General features: G+C 47.1%; 1 protein-coding gene across 4 annotated transcripts in view; it reads left to right on the plus strand.

Annotated features, from left to right (window-relative positions):
• The first annotated feature begins 61 nt into the window (after positions 1-61).
• POFUT1 (protein O-fucosyltransferase 1) overlaps positions 62-25,104 on the plus strand; it is a 31,393-nt gene continuing 6,350 nt past the window's right edge. The window contains exons 1-6 of one of the 4 annotated variants that reach the window (XM_008020454.3): positions 62-262; positions 2,218-2,339; positions 7,759-7,941; positions 9,068-9,180; positions 21,671-21,863; positions 24,200-24,442. In XM_008020454.3, the coding sequence (XP_008018645.1) occupies positions 139-262; positions 2,218-2,339; positions 7,759-7,941; positions 9,068-9,180; positions 21,671-21,863; positions 24,200-24,442 (978 nt within the window). In that variant the 5' untranslated portion in view covers positions 62-138. Of the gene's footprint in view, positions 263-2,217; positions 2,340-7,758; positions 7,942-9,067; positions 9,181-9,466; positions 21,864-24,199; positions 24,443-25,104 lie in introns of those variants that run through there. The other 3 variants (XM_008020447.3, XM_008020442.3, XM_008020458.3) reach the window with 3 other exon arrangements.

The raw sequence follows: 25,104 nt of genomic DNA on the forward strand, positions 1-25,104 counted from the left end.
TCCCGCCCGCCCGCGGGCTAGAGCGTCCGGGGCGGCGCGCGGGCGGCGCGCAGGGACTGCCGGGAGCGGGGCGGGCGCTTGCGTCCCTCCTTCTCTCCCCGACTGTTCGCCGCGGCTGTCTCGGGTTCCCGGGCCGACATGGGCGCCGCCGCGTGGGCACCGCCGCTGCGCGTGCCTTTCCTGCTGCTGCTTCTGCCGCTCCCGGGGATGCCCGCGGGCTCCTGGGACCCGGCCGGTTACCTGCTCTACTGCCCCTGCATGGGTAAGGCCTCCCGAGCCCTCTGCTCAAATGGAGAGACCGAGGCCGGGAGAGGAGAAGCAACTCCTCTGATGCGCCCAGAGACACCTTCACAGGTCCAGGAGAGAACCTCAGAGCGGGACAGGGCATGCTCTTCTCCTCTCTGCCCTAGTTGCAAGGGCACAGGGGGGCCAACGTGTCCAACCTTCCATTTGACAGATGAGAAAACTGAGGCTGGGAGAGGTTATGTGACTTGCTAGAGGTCTAAGCTAGCCCAGGGTCCAGTAAATGGAGTTACTGGGGCAGGACTTGATGTCACTGACCCACGCTGGCTCCTGGTGATTTTTCATTCATTCAGCAAATATTTATGGGGCACCTATTCAGTGCCAGGCCCTGTTCTCCGTGCTGGGAATACCGCAGTGAATAAGATAAACTCTGCGTCCTTGTAGAGCCTTCATTTTAGTTGAGGAAGACAACCAATAGAGAATAAGTAGGCCAGGCGCGGTGGCTCACTTCTGTAATCCCAGTACTTTGAGAGACCGAGGCAGGATCACTTGAAGCCAGGAGCTCGAGATCAGCCTAGGCAACATAGTGAAAATCCAGTCTCAAAAAAAGAGCGTGGTATCATGTGCTTGTAGTCCCAGCTACTTGGGAAGCTGAGGTGGGAGGATCTCTTGAACTGAGGAATTCGAGGCTGCAGTGAGCTCTGATCTTGCCACTACACTGCCAGCGTGGGTGACAGAGTGAGACCTTGTCTCGAAACAAGCAAACAAACCCAGTAAGGGATAAACATAAAACAATAAGTACATAGTTTCATAGAGGATGATGAATACTAAGGGGAAATAGAGTAGGGTAGGGAGAATCTAAAGGCCATGCCAGGTGCACAGTTGAAATGGGTGTGGTGGATCAGAATTGTGGAAGTGGATGATCTTAAAGCCCCCAGTGGCTTCCAGACTCCTGACCATGGCTTTCAGGGCCCTGCATGAGGTAGCCTCCAATGGCCATCTCCGCAACTCCCTTCTCTGCTGATCCTTCAGCTGCAGCCACACTTATCTCCTTTGTGTTCCTCACACATGCTCAGGTCTTCCAGTCTGCACTGCTGCAGGTGGCAGTCCCTATGCCTCGAACCCTCTCCTCCATTTCTGCCTGACCACTGTTTCCCATCCTTTAGATCTCAACCTAAATGTCACCAGAAAGGATTTCACCGACCTCTACCCAAGTAGTCTCATTACCCTATCACCAAACTTTTTCCATCTCTTTCTGGCAATTATCAACATTTTTCATGTATTTATTTATACGTTTAGTGTCTCCCCAGTGAACTTGGGGGCAGAGGCCTTGTCTTTCTTGTTCATTCCTGTATCCTAGCACCTAGCACAGAGTCTGGCACATTGTGGCCTCTCAGTCATATTTGTGAAATGAACGAACAGATGGCACGCTGGGATTAACAAAAGGAATTACACAGGGTCCTTGCTTCTGAGGCATTCACAGGCTGAGGAATCAGCCAGTACAAAGGTCAGGAAGTGAAAAAAGATATTTGAGGAAAATTGAAGAACTGAAGTAACTCAGAGCCAAAGTGGGAGGTAAAGGAGGAGAGTGAGTATGGCAGGGGATTGGTGAAAGGAGCCCAGTGAATGAGGCATTCGAGTTGCCCTTCCATGTGCAGGTGAATGGAGATAAAGGTAGAAGGGCTCTTCTGGCTGAGGGACAGCAAGATCAGAGGCATTGGGTGGGGATGGGAATTGTAGAGCATGTTGGGGAAACAGCAAGAAGCCTGGAGTGGCAGAAGCAGTTGTTGCAGGACCTGAAGAGCCTTGGATATCAGACCCAAGAGTCCAGACTTGTTCTTATGCTGCCAGGTCCCCTAGTTCTCCTTGGTATCCCTGACTTTCTACCCCTGGCTCCACAACCTTTCTGAGCCCTGCATGCTCTATGCCCTCCATGCCCCAGGCCTCACCTCACCCACAATGTACCATTTCCAGGGCGCTTTGGGAACCAGGCCGATCACTTCTTGGGCTCTCTGGCATTTGCAAAGCTGCTAAACCGCACCTTGGCTGTCCCTCCTTGGATTGAGTACCAGCATCACAAGCCTCCCTTCACCAACGTGAGTACTTCCCCCTGACCTTGACCCTTCTCCGCCCTTCTTCAGTCTTGCTTACTTACACTTAACCCTCAAGTCCTCTGGGCTTTACCTCCCACTCCTCTGAGATTGCCCTACCTCCAGCCAGAACTGTCTTCACTGCAATAACAATGCCTAACGTTTATCCAGCACCTGTTGTGTGTGGCTGCATGAGAATTAGCTCATTTCACCCTCATCACTTGCCTGTGAGGAAACCGGGGTTTACAGAGGTTAGGTAACTTGCCCAAGATCACACAGCCTGTGAGTAGGAGAGCTGGAATTCAAAGCCTTCTTGTCTGACTCCAGAGCCTGTGACTTGAACCTAAAGCCTCCCTTTCCTTCCCTGATTGGTCCTACCCTCTGTACATTCCATTGCCCAAGGGTAGTAGATGCTCTTATCAATTTTAAAGGAGACATGCAGGCACAGGTTATTTAGTAACATGTCCAAGGCCACAACCCAGGCAGTCTGGCTTCAGTGCTGCCTCTCACCGCATCAAGGGGCTCCCTCGTCATGCAATGCTCACCAGCCCCAAGTTCCTTGCTTATTCTTTGTGTCTTCCAGTGACCCTGTGTCTTTGTTCATATTGTATCTCCCGGAGCCTGACAGTAGGAACTTAATTAATATTTGATGAATTGACTTAATAATTTTTCAGTAGACATCAAAAATAATACTTAGTGTGAACAAAACACTTAATTTCATTCTTACAACTTTTTCTCTGCATAGATTTTACTTTTTCCTTTGCATGCCAGTATTTACAGAGGTTGTGAAATGGAGTCTTTTTTTTGGGGGGGGATGGAGTGTTGCTCTCGTTGCCCAGCATGGGGTGCAGTGGCGCGATCTCGGCTCACTGCAGCCTCCACCTCCCGGGTTCAAGCAATTCTCCAGCCTCAGCCTCCTGAGTAGCTGGGATTACAGGCATGTGCCACAGTGCCCGGCTAATTTTGTATTTTTTGTAGAGACAGGGTTTCACTGTGTTGGTCAGGCTGGTCTCAAACTCCTGACCTCAGGTATTCCGCCCGCTTCGGCTTCCCAAAGTACTGGGATTACAGGCGTGAGCCATCGCACCTAGCCTTTATGGAGGTTTTGAACAGCAGTCAAAAGCCTGAGTACCTGAGATCGTAGTCTGACTTGGGTTCTTACTAGTTACATGGCCTGGACAGGGTACTTTACCTCTTTGTGCCTCAGTTTCCTCATTTTAAAAATAAGCTGGTAATGATTCTTGTTACCGTCTTTTGGTAAGGACTGAATGAGTCAGCGACAGTAACACGCCTTCAGTGTTGTCATATGCCACCTCCCTCTTAGAAGCAACTGAGCTCATCAACGTAGAGATCCTAGAGTCCTTAGTTAATAGAAACCATTGATGTTCTGATAGTTTCACACTCACTTTTTTTATTTTATTTTTTAGATGGAGTCTCGCTCTGTTGCCAGGCTGGAGTGCAGTGGCGCGATCTCAGCTCACTTCAACCTCCGCCTACCGGGTTCAAGCGATTCTCCTGCCTCAGCCTCCTGAGTAGCTGGGACTACAGGTGCACCACCACGCCCAGCTAATTTTTGTATTTTTAATAGAGACAGAGTTTCACCATGTTGGCCAGGATGGTCTCAATCTCTTGACCTCATGATCTGCCTGCCTTGGCCTCCCAAAGTGCTGGGATTATAGGCGTGAGCCACTGCGCCTGGCCTCGTACTATTAGAATGTAGACATTGCCCATCCATCTCCCTCTGGCTTGCTTGCCTCTGTCTCTTTGCCTTCTCAGCCAGTTGTCTTTCTGAATCCCCACTTCCTTGCTTTCTGTGGCTTACTTACCTGCCTCAACAAGGCTCTTCTTTGCCACTGTTAGCATTCTCACTGAGGTCACCAGTGACCTCCAAATTGGCAGGGGTTATTTTCCAGTCTTTCTCTCACCTGACCTCCCAGTGGCACCTGACCCTGTGAGCCTCTCCTTCCTGAACTTCCCTGTTCCAAGACACCACCTGTCCCTGCTACAATCTAACCTCTCAGCATTTTCCTCTTTACACTGTATCAGGGGCTCCTTTTTCTCCACCCACTGTTTAGATGTTAGTGTTTCTCCTCTTTCTGTTTGCTTATCAGCTATGTGACCTCAGATGTTATCAAGATTCTGTATGCTTGGGTTTCTTCATAAGTAAACTGGAGATGGTTATATTCCTGCCTCTTAGGATTAAATGTGCAAATCTATGTAAAGTGATGAGTGCAGTACCTGGCACTGTGTCAGCATACAGTAAATATTAGTTGCTATTATTACCATTACTTGCTTTGCTATAAATGTCTGTTGACTCCTGTGGCTTTTACTCTTCTCCATGTGCCTCCCAACTTTATCTCTGGCCCAGACTCAGAATCCCCCGCTGATTACAGGCCTGTGTTTCTTTTTTCTTTTTATGTTTTTTGAGACAAGGTCTCACTGTTGCCCAGGCTGAAGTGCAGTGGCATGATCATCGCTCACTGCAGCCTCCTTCTCCTCAAGCAATCCTCCCACCTCAGCCTCCAAGTAGCTGGGATTACAGGCACCCACCACCACACCCGACTAATTCTTTGATTTTTAGTAGGGACAAGGTCTCGCTATGTTTCCCAGGCTAGTCTCAAACTCCTGAGTCTAAGCAGTCCTCCTGCCTCAGCCTTCCAAAGTGCTAGGATTACAGATGTGAGCCACCACACCCTGCAGAAATTTTTTTGGTTTTGTTTGTTTGTTTTTCATTTTTGATAAAGAGTCTCGCTCTGTCACCCAGGCTGAAGTGCAGTGGCACAATCTTGGCTCATCCGCCTCCCGGGTTCAAGTGATTTTCGTGCCTCCACTCCTGAGTAGCTGGGACTACAGGCATGCACCACTACACCCGGCTAACTTTTTATATTTTTAGTAAAGACGACGTTTCACCATGTTGGCCAGGCTGGTCTCGAACTCCTGGCCTCAAGTAGTCTACCTGCCTTGGCCTTGCAAAGTGCTGGGATTACAGGAGTAAGCTACCACACCTGGCCAGAATTTTTTTTTTCTTTCTTCAAGATGGAGTTTTGCTCTTGTCACCCAAGCTGGAGTGCAGTAGCATGATCTTGGCTCACCGCAACCTCCACCTCCCGGATTCAACTGATTCTCCTGCCTCAGATCTCCCGAGTAGCTGGCATTACAGGCACCCACCACCACGCCTAGCTAATTTTTGTATTTTTAGTAGAGATGGGGTTTCACCATGTTGTCCAGGCTGGTCTCCATCTCCTGACCTCAGGTGATCCATCCGCCTCAGCCTCCCAAAGTACTGGGATTATAGGTGTGAGTGACTGCACCCAGCCAGAAATGTTCTAAAATCTAGAAAAATATGCCGAGTGCAGTGGGAGGCAGGCGAATCACTTGAGGTCAGAAGTTCAAGACCAGCCTGTCCAACATGGTGAAACCCTGTCTCTGCTAAAAATACAAAAGTTAGCTAGGTGTCATGGCACCCGCCTGTAATCTCAGCTACTCAGGAGGATGAGGCAGAAGAATTGCTTTAACCCCAGAGGCGAAGTTTGCAGTGAGCCAAGATGGCGCCATTACACTCCAACCTGGGAGACAGAGCAAGACTCCATCTCAAAAAAAAAAAAAAAAAATGTAGAAAAATATAAAGATGAGGCCGGGAGCAGTGGCTCACGCCTGTAATCCCAGCAGTTTGGGAGGCCGAGGCGGACAGATCACGAGGTCAGGAGTTTGAGACTAGCCTGGCCAACATGGTGAAACCCCATCTCTACTATAGATACAAAAAATTAGCCGGGCGTGGTGGTGTGCGCCTGTAATCCCAACTATTCCGGAGGCTGAGGCAGGAGAATCGCTTGAACCTGGGAGGCAGAGGTTGCAGTGAGCCAAGATCACGCCATTGCACTCCAGCCTGGGTGATGGGTGAGACTCCATCTCAATAAAAAAAAAAAAAAAGAAAAGTACATAGATGAATACAACCACCAACCATGTACCCACCATTGGAAGTGATAATTGTTAACACTTTCTCATCTTTGTTTCATCCTCTCTTTTTGTTAATAAAAGAAATAAAGCGTTACAGATAAAGTTGGTAAACAATGAAGTCTCTTTTTGACTCTTGGGGCTAGTCCTGTTCCCTTAACAACTGTTGTGGATATAGTATATTTGGTGTGACTCCTTTGATGTTCCGTCCTATACTTTCAATGTGGCACTGAGCATCCTGGTACCGATCTCCAGGTCCAAAGTGCAAGAACTTCTGTACTTCTCTAGAGCAGATAGCTAGAAGAGGAAAGTATATTAAAAAAACAAAAAAAATTTTTTTTTGAGACGGAGTCTTACTCTGTGGCCCAGGCTAGAGTACAGTGGCACAGTCACACATCACTGAAGCCTCAACCTCTTAGATGCAAGAAATCCTTCCATCTCAGCCCCCCTAGTAGCTGGGACTACAGGTGTGCACCACCACGCCCAGCCAATTTTTAAATTTTTTGTAGAGTCAGGGTCTCACTATGTTGTCTAGGCTCGTCTTGAACTCCTGACCTCAAGTGATCCTTCTGCTTCGGCCTCCCAGAGTGCTGAGATTACAGACATGAGCTACCACACCTGGCCAAAAGGAGCATTTTAAATTCTATTAGATACTCATTGATTGGATCCCAAAGTGGTTGCCCCAAAATGTAGACTTCTGCTACCAGCCGTGTACAAGAGTGCCCATTTCCCCACAAGTTAGGCTTTTCAGTTTTTGCTAGTCTCATGAGTGAGAAGTAATTGATGCCTTGTTATAATTGTAATTTGCTTTTTCCTAATTACTAGTAAGGTTAGACATCTTCTGAGTATGTTGGCTATTTGGGTTTCCTTTGCTGTGAGTTGTTTACCCCTAACCTTTGCCTGTATTTTTCTCTTGGCATCATTTGTCTTTTTTTGTTATAGATTAGCAGGTGTTTTTTAACACAGGGATGTTACTGTTTGTTCTTTAGTTTGCAGACTCTCCCCCTAACCTGTCTCTATCCTAACTTTGGCGTCTTTTGATGAAAACTTTTCATTGTCATGTAGTCTGAACTGTCTTGATCTTAGAGTGTTTTTGTTTTTTTGAGACGGAGTCTTGCTCTGTCATCCAGGCTAGAGTGCAGTGGCATGATCTTGGCTCACTGCAAGCAACCTCTACCGCCCAGGTTCAAGTGGTTCTCCTGCCTCAGCCTCCCGAGTAGCTGGGACTACAGGTGCTCACTACCATGCCCAGCTAATTTTATTGTATTTTTAGTAGAGACAGGATTTCGCGGTGTTGGCCAGGCTGGTCTTGAACTCCTGACCTCAAGTGATCTGCCCGCCTTGTCCTCCTAAAGTGCTGGGTTTACAGGTGTGAGCCGCTGCGCCTGGCCTGGAGTGTATTGTTTTAATAAATGTCTAAAGTAGCCTCTAGGGCACTGAGGTGGGACCTCTGCTCCTCCTTTTCTTGCAGCTCCATGTGTCCTACCAGAAGTACTTCAAGCTGGAGCCCCTCCAGGCTTACCATCGGGTCATCAGCTTGGAGGATTTCATGGAGAAGCTGGCACCCACCCACTGGCCCCCTGAGAAGCGGGTGGCATACTGCTTTGAGGTGGCAGCCCAGCGAAGCCCAGATAAGAAGACGTGCCCCATGAAGGTGGGTCCTGTGGGTTCGGGGTCCCTTTCTTCCTGTTCCATGTCCTCTAGGCCCCCAAGACTATGTCATGGCAAAATGCAGGGAAAGGACTTAGAGTAGAAAAACGGAGATTTAAGTGCTGTTTCTGGCATTTGTTAGTGGAGCAGCATCACCTCGGGCAGAAGACTTTGCTTCTCTGAGCCTTCATTTCTACCTACAAAATAGAGATGCCAGTCCCTGCTCTGTCTCACTCATAAAGTGTCTTGAGGGCCAGGTGAAAGAGTGCTTATAAACTGCAAAGTGTCACATCAGTACTAATAACTAATATTCACGTAGCACTTACTATATATGTCAGATACCATGCTAAGAGCTTTACGTGTATCAACTCATTTAATACACTGTTCCATGAGGAGAATACTTATAATATCCCCACTTCATAGAGAGGACACTGAGGACAGCACAGAGAGGGTCAGTATCTTACTCAGGATCACACAGCAAACAAGTGGTAGAGCTGGGATTCAGCCTTAGGTAATTTGGCACCATTGTCTACCCACTTAACTTGAATACTTTCCTGCATCTCAGCAGGCAAATGAGAGGCTGTCGTATCTTATTAGAAGAAATTTGTGCATTTCTGGCACTTTGGAAATAAGGCAACCCCCAAATATGTCTTTCGGTGTATGTTCTAAAGTCTTAGGAAAGTGGTTGGAAGAACCATGAAATTTGAGAAAGGAGACCTAGCTCACAGCCCCAGTAGTACCCTTACTTGCTTGTAACCTTGGGTAAGTGTCTGACCCTCAGTGGGCCTTGGTTTCCATCTTGCAAATGAAGGCATTGGATTAGCCAACCTTGAATGTCTCTTGAAGCTCTAGTCCTTGGTTCAGGTCTGCTTCTCCCCAGACCGTCATCAGTGCTGGGTCAGCAGGGTGTGACATGTGAACAGGAAAGACTTTCCTGCTGGAAACCAGAATTAAAGCCGAGGCATCTCCTCAGTCCCTGGCCCAGGAATTACAGAGTGACATTCCTCTAGGCCATCCTGTGAGAGTGTTTTGGCCTGAGTCAAATCACCCAGGTTTCCCCACCTACTGGCCCCATCCCCAGATGGCTTTCCATCCCCCTCAGTAAGCTTTCCACCACTCTCTTTCTGCAGGAAGGAAACCCCTTTGGCCCATTCTGGGATCAGTTTCATGTGAGTTTCAACAAGTCTGAGCTTTTTACAGGCATTTCCTTCAGTGCTTCCTACAGAGAACAATGGAGCCAGAGGTACTTGGAGGGGGTAGTGTTGCTGGGTTTAGGGGAGGGGCATGGAGCTCGTGGGTATTCAGCACCTTCTAGCACTCTCCCGGTCTTCCCCACCCTGATGTATGAGACCAAAGGTGCCGGTGCTCTGTCTGTTGAACTTGGAATCCTGTATGATCTGTTCCCATCTCCACGCCTGACACGGTGGAACGTTGACCTGCCATGAGGTTGAGAAAGAGTTTATCAGTTGATAAGGGATGTCATAAAAAGAACATTCTGCAGTCACATGAGTCTCAATTTCCTCCTCTAGGCGTGAGAATCACTCCTGTGTTACCTTACTCTTCACAAGGTGAAATTGGGAGCAGCTTCTAGAGAACATCTTCAGGTGCAGACCGAGAAATGATGTCATCTTGATAATTACTGGATGTGTTTATTAATTGCACTCCATTAGCCCCTGTTTAAAAAAAAATAGGTTAGCAGGGCATGGGCACAGGCTGTGAAACATTTATAGGGCGTCTGTCATGACTGAGACATAATACTCAGAGGCCAGTAGTGATGTGTGAAAATGAGGATGACCGGCCCTGGTTTTCTAGGAGCTATGGTTTCACAATGACAATAATCAGCATAGTGTACTTGTCCTTAATGCTATAGCATGGCAGGAAAGATCGTGGGCTTAGAAGGCAGATATTGGTTAGGAGGTGCAAGGAACATACTAATTCATATGTGGTCAAAGCACTTGGCATTTAATAGGCCAAAGGTAAACAGATATAGAGAAATGAGTCTCACGCCTGTAATCCCAGCACTTTGGGAGGCCAAGGTGGGTGGATCACTTGAGTCTAAGAGATCAAGGCTGCAGTGAGCCATGATGGTACCCCTGCACTCCAGCCCAGGTGACAGAGCAAGGCCCCGTCTCAACAAAACAAAATAAGCACAGGCCGAGGAGTGAGATAGTCCTGAGCCCTGAGCCAGCGCTGATGGTATCTGCTTCATAGTGCATGAAGTGTATATTCCGCACTAAGCAGCCAGCCAGAATGTTATTGCTCACGTGCTTTATTTTATTTAAGCCTTTGAGATAGTTCATGAAGTAGGTATTGTTATCAATTTCCATTTTATAGGCGAGGAAACTGAGCCCAGTGAAGTTAAATAACTTCCCAAGGTCATTGAGCTGTTGAGTGGACAGCTCGGGTCTGTTTGTAAATCTTTATTTTATTTTATTTTTATTTTTATGTATGTATGTATGTATGTATGTATGTATTTATTGAGACAGAGTCTCGCTCTGTCGCCCGGGCTTGAGTGCAGTGGCGCGATCTGGGCTCACTGTAACCTCCGCCTCCCGGGTTCATGCCATTCTCCTGCCTCAGCCTCCCAAGTAGCTGGGACTACAGGCGCCCACCACCACACCTGGCTAATTTTTTTGTATTTTTAGTAGAAACGGGGTTTTGCCATGTTAGCCAGGATGATCTCAATCTCCTGACCTCGTGATCCGCCCGCCTCAGCCTCCCAGAGTGCTAGGATTACGGGCGTGAGCCACCACACCCGGCCTGTAAATCTTTAATAAATAACAACAGCTAAGATTCATTTAGCGCCTTCTATGTGCCAGACACTGTTCTAAGTCTTCACAGGTATTGACTCACTTACTCTTTCCCTGAGTCTGTGGGTTGTTACTGTCATCTATGCTTTACACTTAGAGAAATTGAAGCAGAAAGGAGTAAGGTCCCTTGCCCAAGGTCATGAAGCTTGAAGTTGCAGAGCTTGGTTTTGAACCCAGGAAGTCTGAATCCAAAGCACCAGTTATTTTATATATTTATATTTGAAACAGGGTCTTGCTTGTCTCCCAGGCTGGAGTACAGTAGTATGATCATAGCTCACCGTAACCTCAAATCCCTAGGTTCAAGCAATCCTCCCCACTCAGCCCCCCAAGTAACTGGGACTGCAGGCATGTGCCACCACGCCTGACTAATATTTTGTTTTGTTTTGTAGAGATAGGATCTTGCTATGTTGCCCAGGCTGGTCTTAAACTCCTGGCCTCAAGTGATCCTCCCACCTCAGCCTCCCAAAGTGCTGGGATTACAAGCATGAGCTGCTGCGCCCAGTCCCAAAGCACCTGTTCTTAATCACCATGGATTAAATAGCTGTGCCTTTAACAGCTGCCAGTTCCTTTCTGGGACTTGCCTTTGCACCTAGTTCATGCGCTACTGAGGATCCTCAGTCATGGCAGATTTAAATCTTCTTCATTGTTGATCCCAGATAACACACTCCCATTCGTCTGCCTGCATGGTTCTCCCCCATTCACCTCCGAATGAACTGGAGCTGTTGCCAGAGGCAGACCTGCCCTCAAAAGATGGAGATTTGCCCATGTTGACAATATGGCAGGGGGAAAAAAGTGCCACCAACTCTAAAAGCAGCTCCAAAAGCAAATTCCAAAAAGCCAGAAAAAGCACACAATCCTAGTAGGAAGAGAAAGGACAATGGTGCATGGGGAGTGTTGTTGAAACACTTGTTTATTGCCCCATAGCTTTGTTTTAGTTCATTGAGTTGTAAGAATTACATGAGGGTTTGAGGAAGTTTGTGCCTTACAGCCAAGTTTTTGGGAAAGGAAAATTAGTAGGGAACGTGAGGTCTCTGGAGAGAGTTTAACGGAGTTGACAGTCTCTGGACAACTGCCTGCCTGCCTTCAACATGTACTTAAGGAGCACTTCCTGAGCATCAAGGGCTGGTTTGGATGCTGGGGATACAGGCCAGAATAAGGCAGATAAGGTCCCTGCCCCGATGGAACTCACAGTCTAACAGGGGAAATAGTGAATAAACTTTTACATAGGATAGTTCCAGAGTGACATGGTGCTTAGAAGGATGTTAAACAGGTGGTATGTGATTGGCAGGGCTAAGACCAGAAGGATGAGATGGAGCCAGTTATGTCAGAGTTAGAGGGAAAGTAGTTCACAGCAGGAAGTCAGGAGCAAAGACCCTGAGGCAGGAATAAACTTGGTATGGTGAGGGGGCAGAAAGAAGGCAATGTGGTATGCAGTGAGTGAGAGAATGGTAGGATGTTGCTGTCATCTGTTGCTGCATAATAAATCACTATAAAACTTAGTAGCATAACAGTAGTTATTATTTCTCATGGGACTGTGGGTTAACTGGGCTTAGCTGGGCAATTCTTTTGGGTTTTCTTTTTTCCATTTTCTTTATGGAATCCCTGCTGTACAAAGTTTAAATTCAGGTTAAACATCTATTTCTTGGAATGAATAACCTTTATTCTGAGGCAATGAGTACCCTCAGATATGGTGGGAGATTTCTTTCTTTTTTTCTTTTTCTTTTTTTTTCTTCGAGACAGGGTCTAACTCTGTTACCCAGGTTGGATTGTAGTGGCTCCATCACAGCTCACTGCAGCTTTGACCTCCCAGGCCCAAGAGCTTCTCCCACCTCAACTCCCCAAGTAGCTGGGACCACAGACACACACCCCCATACCCATCTAATTTTGTTTATTTTTTGTATAGACAGGGTTTTGTCCTCTTGCCCAGGCTGGTCTTAAACTCCTGGCTTAAAGTGATCCTCCTGCCTTGACCTCCCAAAGTGCTGGATCACAGATGTGAGCCACTATGCCTGGCCTAGAGGTTTCTTTTTTAATGAAGAAGAAAAATTTAAATGTAATTCATTACTTCTCCAAAAAAAAGTGTATACTTGTGTCCCCTACACATTTATATGTATGTATATTATATATACACATACATATCTACGCATATTAGCTTAAAATGAAATCAGTGTGTGTGTGTATATATATGTATAAATATATATATAATCAAATAATAATTAACTTTTTCATTTTGGTTGGGCTCAGTGGCTCATGCCTGTAATCCCAACATTTTTGGAGGCCAAGGCAGGAGAATCGCTTGAGGCTAGCCTGGTCAATATAGCAAGACCTTGTCCCTGCAAAAGAAAAAAAATTTGCCAGGCATGGTGGCATGCACCTGTAGTCCCAGCTACTGAGGATGCTGAGGCAAGAGGATTGCTTGAGCCCAGGAGTTCAAGGCTGCATTGAGCCATGATTGTGCCACTGCATTCCAGCCTAGTTGACAGAGTGAGACCCTATCTTAGAAAAGAAACACCCCGGCCAGGCGCGGTGACTCATACCTGTAATCCCGGCACTTTGGGAGGCCGAGGTGGGCGGATCACGAGATCAGGAGTTCGAGACCAACCTGACCAACATGGTGAAACCCCATTTCTAAGTTAGCTGTGGATGGTGGCTCATACCTGTAATCCCAGCTACTCAGGAGGCTGAGGCAGGAGAATTGCTTGAACCTGGGAGGCGGAGGTTGCAGTGAGCCGAGATCACACCACTGCAGTCCAGCCTGGACAACAGAGCGAGACTCCATCTGAAAGAAAAAAAAAAAAGACACCCCTCCTTAATTAAAAAACTTGTCCTTTTGAGATGTAATTTGTATCAATATTTACCAGTTTGGTAAATATTGCTGGCAGGATCGATTCTAAACATTTAAAAACACAAGATTTCAAAAATTGTTACTGGTGTGTATATATGTATACTAGTGGAACTTTTTTTAACCATTTTTAAGTGTACACTTCAGTAACATTAAGTACATTCACATGTGCAAACATTATAACTATCCATCTCTAGAATTTTTTCATCTTCCCAAACAGATACTCTACCCATTAAACCATAACTCCCATTTCCATGTCCCCGCAGCCCCTGGTAAATGCTTTTCTACTTTCTGTCTTTGAATTTCTCTAGGTATCTCATAGGTACTTAGGTGTCTTATAGAAGTGGAATCATACAATATGTATCTTTTTGTGTCTGACTTATTTCATGTGGCAAGGTTCATCAGTGTTGTAGCCTGTATCAAAATTTTAGTCCTTTTAAGACTGACTAATAGTCCATTGTATGTATATACCACATTTGTGTATCTCTTCACCTATTGATGGACACTTGAGTTAGCTGGGCAGTTCTTGCTTGTGGTCTTATGTGGCTGCAGTCAGCTGTCAGCTAGGGCTCAAGTTATCCTTCTTTTTTGGCAGAGATGGGGATCATGGTCTGTTGCCCAGGTTGTTCTTGATCTCTTGGCCTCAAGTAATTATCCTGCCTTGGCCTCCCAAAGTGCTGGGATTACTTCATGAGCCACCATGCCCATCCAGGGCTCAAGTTATCTAAAGGCTTGACCAAGGCTGGGCACAATGACTTACACCTGTAATCCCAGCACTTTGGGAGACTGAGGCAGGTAGATCACTTGATCCCAGGAGTTCAAGACCAGCCTGGCCAACATGCCAAAACCCAGTCTCTACTAAAAATATAAAAAATTAGCTGGGCATGGTGGCACACACCTGTAACCCCAGCTACTCAGGAGGCTGAGGCATGAGAATCGCTTGAACCTTGGAGGTTGAGGTTGCAGTGAGCCGAGATTGTGCCACTGCATCCCAGCCTGGGCAGCAGAGCAAAACTCTCTCAAAAAAAAAAAAAAAGGCTTGACTGAGCTACATGTTCAGGAAGTCCCCCTCATGTCTGGTGGGTGATGCTGCTGTCATTTGGGAGCCAAGCTGGGGCCACCAACAAGCATGTATACACATGACCTCTCCATATGGCTTGGGCTTCTTACAGCATGGCACCTGTGTTCTGAGAGGGGACATCCAGGGAGTGAGTGTCCCAAGAGACAGAAAATAGAAACTGCAGGCTCCCTAACAACTGAATCTGGAAACCGGCACAGTGTCACTTGTGTTGGGTGCTATTGGGAGGAGGCAGAGCCCACCTAATGGGAAGGGGTTCAAAGACTTGATGACCACTTTTAATCTGCCACACAGGAAAGGAGATCAGAAGGTGGGCGGGGGTCAAAACACTCAGGTTTGTAGGCCCTGTGAGGCAATCTGCTAAGAAGCCTGTGAATGATTAGTAGGGATGAATTTGAATGTCTATGAACATTTAACATTAAACATTTCTTAAGATACAGGATACTTCCTTGCTATGCAAATTTGTCCTTGGAGAGGAGAGAAGAATGGAATCAAAGAGTGAAGCTCTTCCCAGGCTTACTGGGCGATTAGGCAGCTGCTCCCCTTCTCTGACCTCGATGTCCCATCTATAAAATGAAGGGGATGGGCAAGATGAGTGGTTTTGAAGCTATCTTCAGAGTTTTCAAGAAGTGCTTGTCAGGCATGATGGCTCACACCTGTAATCTTAAGGGATTACAGGGAGGCCCAGGCAGGTGACCCCTTGAGCCCAGGAGTTCAAGACAGCCTGGGCTCCATAGTGTCATCAAGAATCCAGCTGGGCACAGTGGCTCACACCTGTAATCGCAGCACTTAGGGAGGCAGAGGCAGGCAGATCACTTGAGGTCAGGAGTTCAAAACTAGCCTGGCCAACATGGTGAAACCCCGTCTCTACCAAAAATACCAAAAAAAAAAATTAGCCGGGCGTGGTGGCACACGCCTGTAATCCCAGCTACTCAGGAAGCCAAGGTAGGAGAATCACTTAAACTTGGGAGGCGGAGGTTGCAGTGAGCTGAGTTCATGTCACTGCACTCTAGCTTGGGCGACAGAGTGAGACTTTACCTCAAAAAAAAAAAAAAAAAAAAAAAAATCAGGCTTCCATCTCTTTGTTCAGCCATCCAGTATTAGCTTTTGTGTCACCTCATGGGCCAAGATGGCAGATGAAGCTCCAGCCATCACATCCCAACTGGAGGGACAAAAGTTGCAAAAGGGCATATCCTCCCTTTTTAAGAAGCTTTCCCAGAAGTTCATTATAACCCTTCTGCTTACATCTCATTGGCTAGTATTAGGGCACATGGGCCACACCTAGCTGCAAGAAGTACTTAGAAATGTCCGTCTTTCTTTCCCCCCTCGCCCCCCGGGGTGTGTTTGGCTGATAAGAAGTGTCTTTATTTTAGGCTGCCATGTATGCAGCTGAAAACTGAGTTCTCGGGAAAGAGGATAAGAGGTATTCTTTACCACATGCTTTCTGAGGATCCTTCCAGCTCTGATGGTTCTGAGCCTGTGAATAGCCTGGCACAGCTCTAATTCAGCTGACACACTGCACAGTGACTGTCGGAAGGCAATGGACCGTCATGCCAAACCATTCTCATGTATAATGGTCCAGGTATTTGAGCGCATGGCTTGTCATTCTCCGAGGCTGCTGCTGCCTCCTTGTGGGAACCAGAATGAGACTGGAAGAGTGAGAGGGAGCCAGCCATGCAGAGACCTGGAGGGAAAGACAGTCCTTCATGGCAGGGACATCCAGAACAAGGCCCTGCCTTGTTCATGTCCCTGGGTCTTCTGCACTCAATATGGGGTTCATCCACTCGTGGTCCCACAAATAGACACTGGATGCATAAATAGATGCTGTATACAGAGAAGTCCCAGTTTGTTGGAGAATCTCAGCAGCACAGGCATGGTGGTGAAGAACCCCAGAGGTTCACTGGGCCCAGCAGCAGGAAAGCCAGCCCACTTCAACTGGATAGCAGTAGGCAAAGAACCTGACCACGAGTGAGCAGTCACCGGGCAGGTAGAGCTGGTCAAGATTTTTTTCCCAGCCAAGATCCCTGTTCCCCTGGCTTTCTTTCCAGACAGCGCTGTCCTACCGCAGCAAGAGTGAATGAGCAGTTCAGCCTTAGCCTCTCGCTGCTTGTTGGGTCTGAGCTGATGTTGTCCCACTGGGACAGCTCTTTGCTGGTCCAGATCCAGGTAGAGGGGACACACATTCCAAGTCTGGAATTCACCAAAGGTCGACTGCAGGTGCTTTCCAAGAGGTCGGAAGGTGGCCGGGGGCGCACATCCTGATTTTATCCCAATGTTCCAGCCCCTCTGGGAGATCTACTCTGGTTTTCCTTTGAAAATCCTTTGAGGTAGCATCTGAAAGATTAGCTGAAGACCTGGCCCTTAGTAGGTACTCAGGTAATATGAGTTCCTTCCTTTTCTAACCCCTGACAGCCTGATCTGGTCTTTCTGGTGAGGTCCCCAAATCTTTCTCATTTATTCTAAAAAATGTATCATGCCTACCATGGGATAAGGCCTGTGCTGGGGCTGGGAATCAGAAGATTAAGCCACAGACTCAGCTCATTGTCAGGGGTGGAGGAGATGGGAGTCGAGGGGTAGTAGTTAAGAATGTAGGATCTGGAGCACACTGCCCGGATTTAAATCCTGGCTCCACCAGTTCCTGGCTGTGCAACCTTGGGCATGTTACATAACCTCTCTACCTCAGTTTCCTTATCTGTAAAATGAGAATGACAGTATACTTCCCTCCCAGAGCTCTTGTGAAAATCAAATGACTTAATATACATAAGCAATCGGAGCATTGCCTGTCACATAATGAGGCCCAATAAACAATTCACAGTTATGTATATAAACAAAACTGGAGTCTAGGCCGGGCGCGGTGGCTCACGCCTGTAATCCCAGCACCTTTGGAGGCTGAGGCGGGTGGATCATCTGAGATCAGGAGTTCGAGACCAGCCCGGGCAACATGGTGAAAACTCATCTCTACTAAAAATACAAAAATTAGCCGGGCATGGTGACACGTGCCTGTAATCCCAGCTACTCAGGAGGCTGAGGTAAGAGAATCACTTCAACCAGGGAGGCAGAGGTTGCAGTGAGCCGAGATCACACCACTGCACTCCATCCTGGGAGACAGAGCGAGACTCCATCTCAAAAGAAAAGAAAAGAAAACTGGAGTCTAGCAAGACAAGTGCCACACAGCTGGACCATCAAGGAATACTTTCTTGTCACTGGTCCAAAGCCTGTGTAAGTGACACAGGCCTTGGATAGTGTATGTGGGAGCAATGGCAAACAGGCTGCTCAGGTCCCCAGCCTCACCAGCTGACAGTTCCATGGGTAGGGAAGATGGCTGCAGGGCATATCATTGTGCAGAAGGCAGCAAGAGAAGTGGGACAGGAGACCCTCCCTAAGGAGGTGAGGCTTGGGAGTTCCGACTGACCTTGGAGGTGTGGAAGGTGTTTGCTGAGCAAGCGGTCTGTGTTGGGTGTGGAGAATGAGTGGCATGTCTGTCAGAGCACTGTTGTGTGAAGGAAAGATTGGAACGACCTCACTGTCCAGCAAGAGGAAAATAGGTAGGTAAATTGCAGTTTATTTGTACAAAATGGAAAGCTTTTAGAGAAGCCAATACAACCACATGATCCACATGATCAACATGGCCAAGTCTCTGAAACATAAAGTTGAATTTTTAAAAAGTTTATTAGATTTGTATGTAACCTTTAACTAGGTTATATGCAATGTGATGATGATGATGATGAGAGCTAGCATTCTCTGAGAGCTTTCTGTGTGCCAAGGTACTGTTCTAAATGCTTTGCTTTGATTAATACGTTAATCCTCTCAATAGCCCTATAAATGAATATATTAATTAGCTCGACTGTACTAATCATTTAACTACATACATGTATATCAAAATATCATATTGTATATCTTAAATATATACAACTTTTTCATTTTGTGTTTATTATTATTTTTTTGAGACACAGTCTCGCTCTGTCACCCAGGCTGGAGTGCAGTGGCGCGATCTCGGCTCACTGCAAGCTCCGCCTCCTGGGTTCGCTATTCTCCTGCCTCAGCCTCCCAAGTAGCTGGGATTACAGGCACCTACTACCACGCCTGGCTAATTTTTTGTATTTTTAGTAGAGGTGGGGTTTCACTGTGTTAGCCAGGATGATCTCGATCTCCCAGCCTCATGATCGGCCCATCTTGGCCTCCCAAAGTGCTGGGATCACAGGCATGAGCCACCGTGCCTAGCCAACTTTTTTTTATTTTTTTGAGACAAGGTCTCACCCTGTCACCCTGGCTAGAGTTCAGTGGCACAATCATGGCTCACTGCAGCCTCAACCTTCCAGGCTCAAGCTATTTTCCCACTTAGTCTCCTAGGTAGCTGAGACCACGGGCACACACCACAACACTCGGCTAATTTTTTGATTTTTTTGGATAGATGGGATGTTGCCATGTTGCCCAGGCTGGTCTTGAACTCCTGGGCTCAAGTGATCTGCCCACCTCAGCCTCCCAGAGTGCTGGGATTACAGGAGTGGCCACTACACCCAACCACAATTAAAAAAAAAAAAAAAAACAGCTTTATGATGTGGGAACTGTTATCTGTTATCTCTATTATATGGATGAGGAACTAAGGCACAGAGTGGTGAAGTCACCTGCTCAAGTTAGCTAGTGGCATAGTCAACGTTGGAACAAAGCATTCTGGCTTAATCTACATTCTTCATCATTTCAGTCCATAGAAAGCACTCAGAAGAACCCTCCCCTCCTTTTTGATGCCTATAGTAACAGTGTAATCATACATTAAAACACATTACCCTCTGGGAAGGATGATGGCAGGATGAGCTTGTATTTAGGTGTGTGTATGTTTTGTTTTGTTTTGTTTTGTTTTTTTAAGCCTGAAACAAAGCAAAGTTAGTATCTGCTGATTTGGGTCATGGGTATATACATTATTAAATTATTTTCTGTATTTGCCTGAATGGTTTGAAATATTTCATAATTCTTATTTGAAATTTTCATTAAGGTCATTGTACATTTACATACAGTTGTAAGAAATAAGACAGCAACCTCCCATGTAGCCTTTACCCAATTTCCCCCAATGGTAACATTTTGCAAAACTATAGTACAGTATCACAACCAGGATATTGACATTGATACAATTCACCCATCTTACTCAGTTTTCTTCTACTTACTTCTGAGTGTGTGAGCACATGCCTCTGTGTGTGTGTGTGTGTGTGTGTGTGTATGTGTATGTATTTAGTTCTGTGCAATTTTATTGTGTGTGGGTTTATGTATCCACGACCATAGTTAAGACACTGAACGGTTCCATTATCACAAAGATCCTTGTGTTGCCAGTTTATAACCACACCCACCTCCCTAAACATATACACCCCATTCCTAACCTCTGCCAACCAGTAATCTCTTCTCCATTTCTGTTCTCTTCTCCATGTCATCATTTTAAAATGTTTATATAAATGGAACCATGCAATACATAACCTTTGAGATTGCCTACCCTCCCTGACCCAAGGATAATTCCCTTGACATCATCCAGATTGTTGCCTGTGTTGATAGTGTGTTCCTTATTTTGGTGGGGTTCATATTCCATGATACAGGTGTACTGCGGTGTGTTTAGCCATTTACTTGTTCAGTGACATCTGGGTTGTTTCCAGTTGGGGACTATTTTGTGAATAAAGCTGCAAGGGACATTGGTATATAGGCTTTTGTGAATGTAAGTTTTCATTTTTCTTGGATAAATGCCTAAGAGTACAATTGCTGGGTCATGAGGTAACTGCATACCTAACTGCCAAACTGTTTTCCAGAATGGCTGTTCCCATTTCATACTTTTAAGGAAAGGATTTTGGCTGGCAGAAGGCACTTCCCCACTCCAGCTGGAGAGAAGTATACAGAGATCTAGAACTTGAAAGTGCATTGTGAACATGGAACAGCAAGGTGTTTCATGTTGCTGAGACGTAGTCTGGGTTTAGCTGAAGAGGGAACACAGGTTTGCTCCTCATTTGTTCAGTCAAGAAATACTGACCAGGTGCGGTGGCCCACACCTGTAATCCCAACACTGGGAGGCCTAAGTAGGCAGATCACTTGAATCCAGGAGTTCGAGACCAACCTGGGCAACATTGTGAAACCCCATCTCTACAAAAAAATATAAAAAATTAGCTGGGCCTGGTGGCACGTACCTGTAGTCCCAGCTACTCAGGAGGCTGAGGTGGGAGGGTCTTTTCTGGAGCCTGTAGTGGAGGTTGCAGTGAGCCACTACACTCCAGCGTGGGTGACAGCAAGACCCTGTCTCAAAAAAGAAAAATAGAAGAAAAATATTTACCGAGCTCTTGGGTATGCCAGACACTATTCTGCGCACACTGTAACCACTGCCTTCCCACAGCAGAAACATGTGAAATAATTAGGAGGTGTACTGTGTATGAAGGAGGAAGCAGGGGCTTGGGAGGGTGTGATAGGGGCACCTGCAGACCTCTGCTCCCTCCCATAGCGCAGGGACCATGCCTGTCTTGTTTTCCCCCAGGCCCGAATACATAGTAGGCAATCAATAAATGTTTTTTAAATGTTGAATGAACGATTCCAATCCAGTGTACATAGTCCCTGTGAGTGTGACCTGGCCGTTGCTTCTGTAAGCAGCTGCGTGTCCCAGTCCCGCCGTGTAGGTAAAAGGGCAAAGGCTTGGTCCAGACACCCCACCCTGGAGTGAATTACCGCACCACAGATTGGAAGCCAGCGTGACATATAAAAGGTTGGAATGCTCTACTGTAAAGTTTTAATTGTTAAACAAGCAAAGAGGGTTGTAAATTCCCTGCGGCGGGACAGTATTGCATACTGTGCCTGTTGCCGCCGCCACCAAGGTTCCTTATCAGCCCGTTGGTATTTCACAACCTCTCGTGCTTCTTGCGTGTTACAGGGGCCCCTCCGCAGGGTCTCTGGGGCATGGTGCAACACCATCCGTTTTTCCGTGGGGGTGGCAGCCAGGCTCTCTGTGCGTCCTCTGACTTCCCTCATTCCATCTCCTGTCTAGATTTTCTCCAAAGGAACATCCGGTGCTTGCCCTGCCGGGAGCCCCGGCCCAGTTCCCTGTCCTGGAGGAACACAGACCACTGCAGAAGTACATGGTATGGTCAGACGAAATGGTGAGGACGGGAGAAGCCCAGATTCACGCCCACCTTGTCCGGCCCTATGTGGGCATTCATCTACGTATTGGCTCTGACTGGGTAACTTCCCCCTTCCTCTCTCACTAGCTAACTTGGATGTGTCCCTGAGCAGGGCCAGGGCGCCAGCCTGTAGGGATTGGCCCCGTGTCCCAGCCAGAGCAGAGAACTCTTGCTTGGCCTGGTTCGTGGGATTGTGTCCCATCATCCCACTGCAGTACACATCAAAATGTAACTCCGGAGTGCCTGCCGGCCAGCTCTCACTGTAGCAGCTGCTGTTTTATCCTCATTTTACAGATAGGTAAACTGAGAAATCACGCCAGACCCCAGGTCAGGCAGCAAGCCATAAAGAGGCCACAGTCCAGGAGTCCCCTGTCCTAGCTCAGTGTCTGGCTAGTAGACTCCGTATTGAAAAACAAACTATGGAGATGAGGCGTGGCTCCCAAGAAATGAAGATGTCATCCTTCCAGAATTTGGAGGCTGTTTAAATGTGCAGAATCCTCGTATTCCAATGAGGTTTTCACCTCTGTGTGAAAATAACAGAATCAGTGTAGACTGTTGCCTTAATTGACTTAAGAAGATACGTAGATATGTTAGAAATGCCCATTGCAGAAAACTTGAAAAATACTAAAATTAAAATTAACTCATAGCCGATTGATGAGGTAATCTTACATTTACCTACTAAACTCTCCCCTTTCCCCCCACCCCCACAAAGAAAGGGAGCCAGACCCAGGATATTTTATGAGTGGCTCCAACCAAACATTCAAGGAATAGTAATTCCCATCTATACTTTCCTACAACATCAAGAGATATAAGATGCTATTTTTTATAAAGCTAGCATAACACTAATACCAAACTCAGATAAGGTCAGCTCAGAAAATTATAGCCTATTCTCGCTTATGAACACAAATGCATAGATCCTAAGTGAAATATTAACAGATCAAACCCAATAACATATTAGCACACAACACAAACATGTAAAATCTATCACAAGAATGTAATGAAATTTACTATATTAACACCCAAAGAAGAAAAATCATATGATCATCTCAATAGAGGCCAAGAAAGCATTTGATAAAAGTCACCACCTGTTCATGATAAAAACTCATAACCAACCAGAAATAGAATGGACCCACCTTACCTTGATAAAGGCTATCTCTCGAAACCACAGCAGATGGCATACCTCCTGGGGAGCTGTTGGAAGTGTTCCCACTGTAGTTGGGAATCAGATAAGGCTGCCTGTTAGCACTGCTACTGTTCAGAATTCAGTGAATGTCCCAGATAATGCAGTAAGACCAAGCAAAGTAATTTTTGTTTCAAAAAGCCAATATCCCACCACCCAGAAATAACCACTGTTAACTCTTGGTGCATTTTCCTCCCTCAGTGCTTTTTTTGAGACAGGGTCTCCAGACTCCATCACCGAGGCTGGAGTGCAGTGGCAAAATCACAGTTCACTGCAGCTTCCACCTTCTGGGCTCAGCTGGTCCTCCCACCTCAGCCTCCTGGGTAGCTAGGACCTCAGGCACACGTCACCACACCTGGCTAATTTTTGTATTTTTTGTAGAGATGGGGTTTTGCCATGTTGCCCAGGCTGGTCTCCAACTCCTGAGCTCAAGCCATCAGCCTAGCTCTAGGCCTCCCAAGATGCTGGGATTATAGGTGTGAGGCACTGCGCCTGGTCCTCAATGTTTTCTTTAAAAATGTAGTTAGGGGCTGGGCACAGTGGCTCACGCCTGTAATCCCAGCACTTTGGGAGGCCGAGGTGGGTGGATCACAAGGTCAGGAGATAGAGACCATCCTGGCTAACACGGTGAAACCCTGTCTCTACTAGAAATACAAAAAAATTAGCCAGGCGTGGTGGCAGGCGCCTGTAGTCCCAGCTACTTGGGAGGCTGAAGCAGGAGAATGTCATGAACCCAGGAGGCAGAGCTTGCAGTGAGCCGAGGTCACGCCACTGCACTCCAGCCTGGGTGGCAGAGCGAGACTCTGTCTCAAAAAAAAAAAAAAAAAAAAAGCGTAGTTAGGCCAGGCACAGCTGCTCATGCCTGTAATCTCAGCACTTTGGTAGGCCAAGGCGGGTGGGTTACCTGAGGTCAGGAGTTCAAGACCATCCTGGCCAACATGGCAAAACTTCATCTCTACTAAAAATACAAAAATTAGCCGGGCATGGTGGCAGGTGCCTATAGTTCCAGCTACTCGGGAGGCTGAGGCAGGAGAATTGCTTGAACCCGAGAGGCGGAGGCTGCAGTGAGCAGAGATCACGCCACTGCACTCCAGCCTGGACGACAGAGTGAGACTCCATCTCAAAAAAAAGTAATTAGGGTCTTCCTGTATAGCCTGTCTTTTTCCACTTACCAGGGCAGTTGTCAGTATTTAACCCTGTTCCCTGCCCCCCGTAGAAAAATGCCTGTGCTATGCTGAAGGACGGGACTGCAGGCTCGCACTTCATGGCCTCTCCGCAGTGTGTGGGCTACAGCCGCAGCACAGCGGCCCCCCTCACGATGACTATGTGCCTGCCTGACCTGAAGGAGATCCAGAGGGCTGTGAAGCTCTGGGTGAAGTCACTGGATGCCCAGTCGGTCTATGTTGCTACTGATTCCGAGAGTTATGTGCCTGAGCTCCAACAGTTCTTCAAAGGGAAGGTATGTGCGGGCCAGGTGGAAGTGCAGCAGGAAGGGAATGAAAGGAGGAGTCAGGGTGGTCCCACTGCCCACTGCATGCTTCATGGGCTCCCCTACAAGCCTTTTGCCTGGATCTACCATTCCTCTCCAGTTCCTACCTTCCTTCAAACCCCAGCTCAGAGGCCTCCTCCACAATCTTTCCAGGTTTTCATCCGCTCCTGGAGCTCACGTGTCCCCGCTGGAACCTTCTCAGCCCTGTATCATTTCTTCTCTTGGGCACTTTCTGGACTGTATGAGACTGGTTTCTGGACTGTATGAGACTGGTGTCAAACCATGTCTTATTTCCTCCCAGGAGCTATGGGCTCCTTGAAGGCAGGATCCAAGGCTGACTTACTGTTACATTCGTTGGTGTCTAGCCTGGTGCTTCAACCTCTTTGGGACTGAAACCCTGCTTTACTATCACCAGTGTCTAGGACAGTGCCTGACACTTAGTAGGCAGTCAGTGTGTTGAATGAGGATGTAGAGAATGGGCTCTGGGGAGAGATCCAGTATAGTGGAGGAGTTAATAGAGACTCTGGAGTCAGAGAACTTGAATTTACCCACTGTGCAGCCTTGAAAAAGTTATTTGACCTCTCTGTGCTTCTGTTTCCTCATCTATAAAATGGGATTGAACAATACCTATC

Source organism: Chlorocebus sabaeus, chromosome 2, assembly GCF_047675955.1.
Source record: "Chlorocebus sabaeus isolate Y175 chromosome 2, mChlSab1.0.hap1, whole genome shotgun sequence".
NCBI classification, from domain to species: domain Eukaryota; kingdom Metazoa; phylum Chordata; class Mammalia; order Primates; family Cercopithecidae; genus Chlorocebus; species Chlorocebus sabaeus.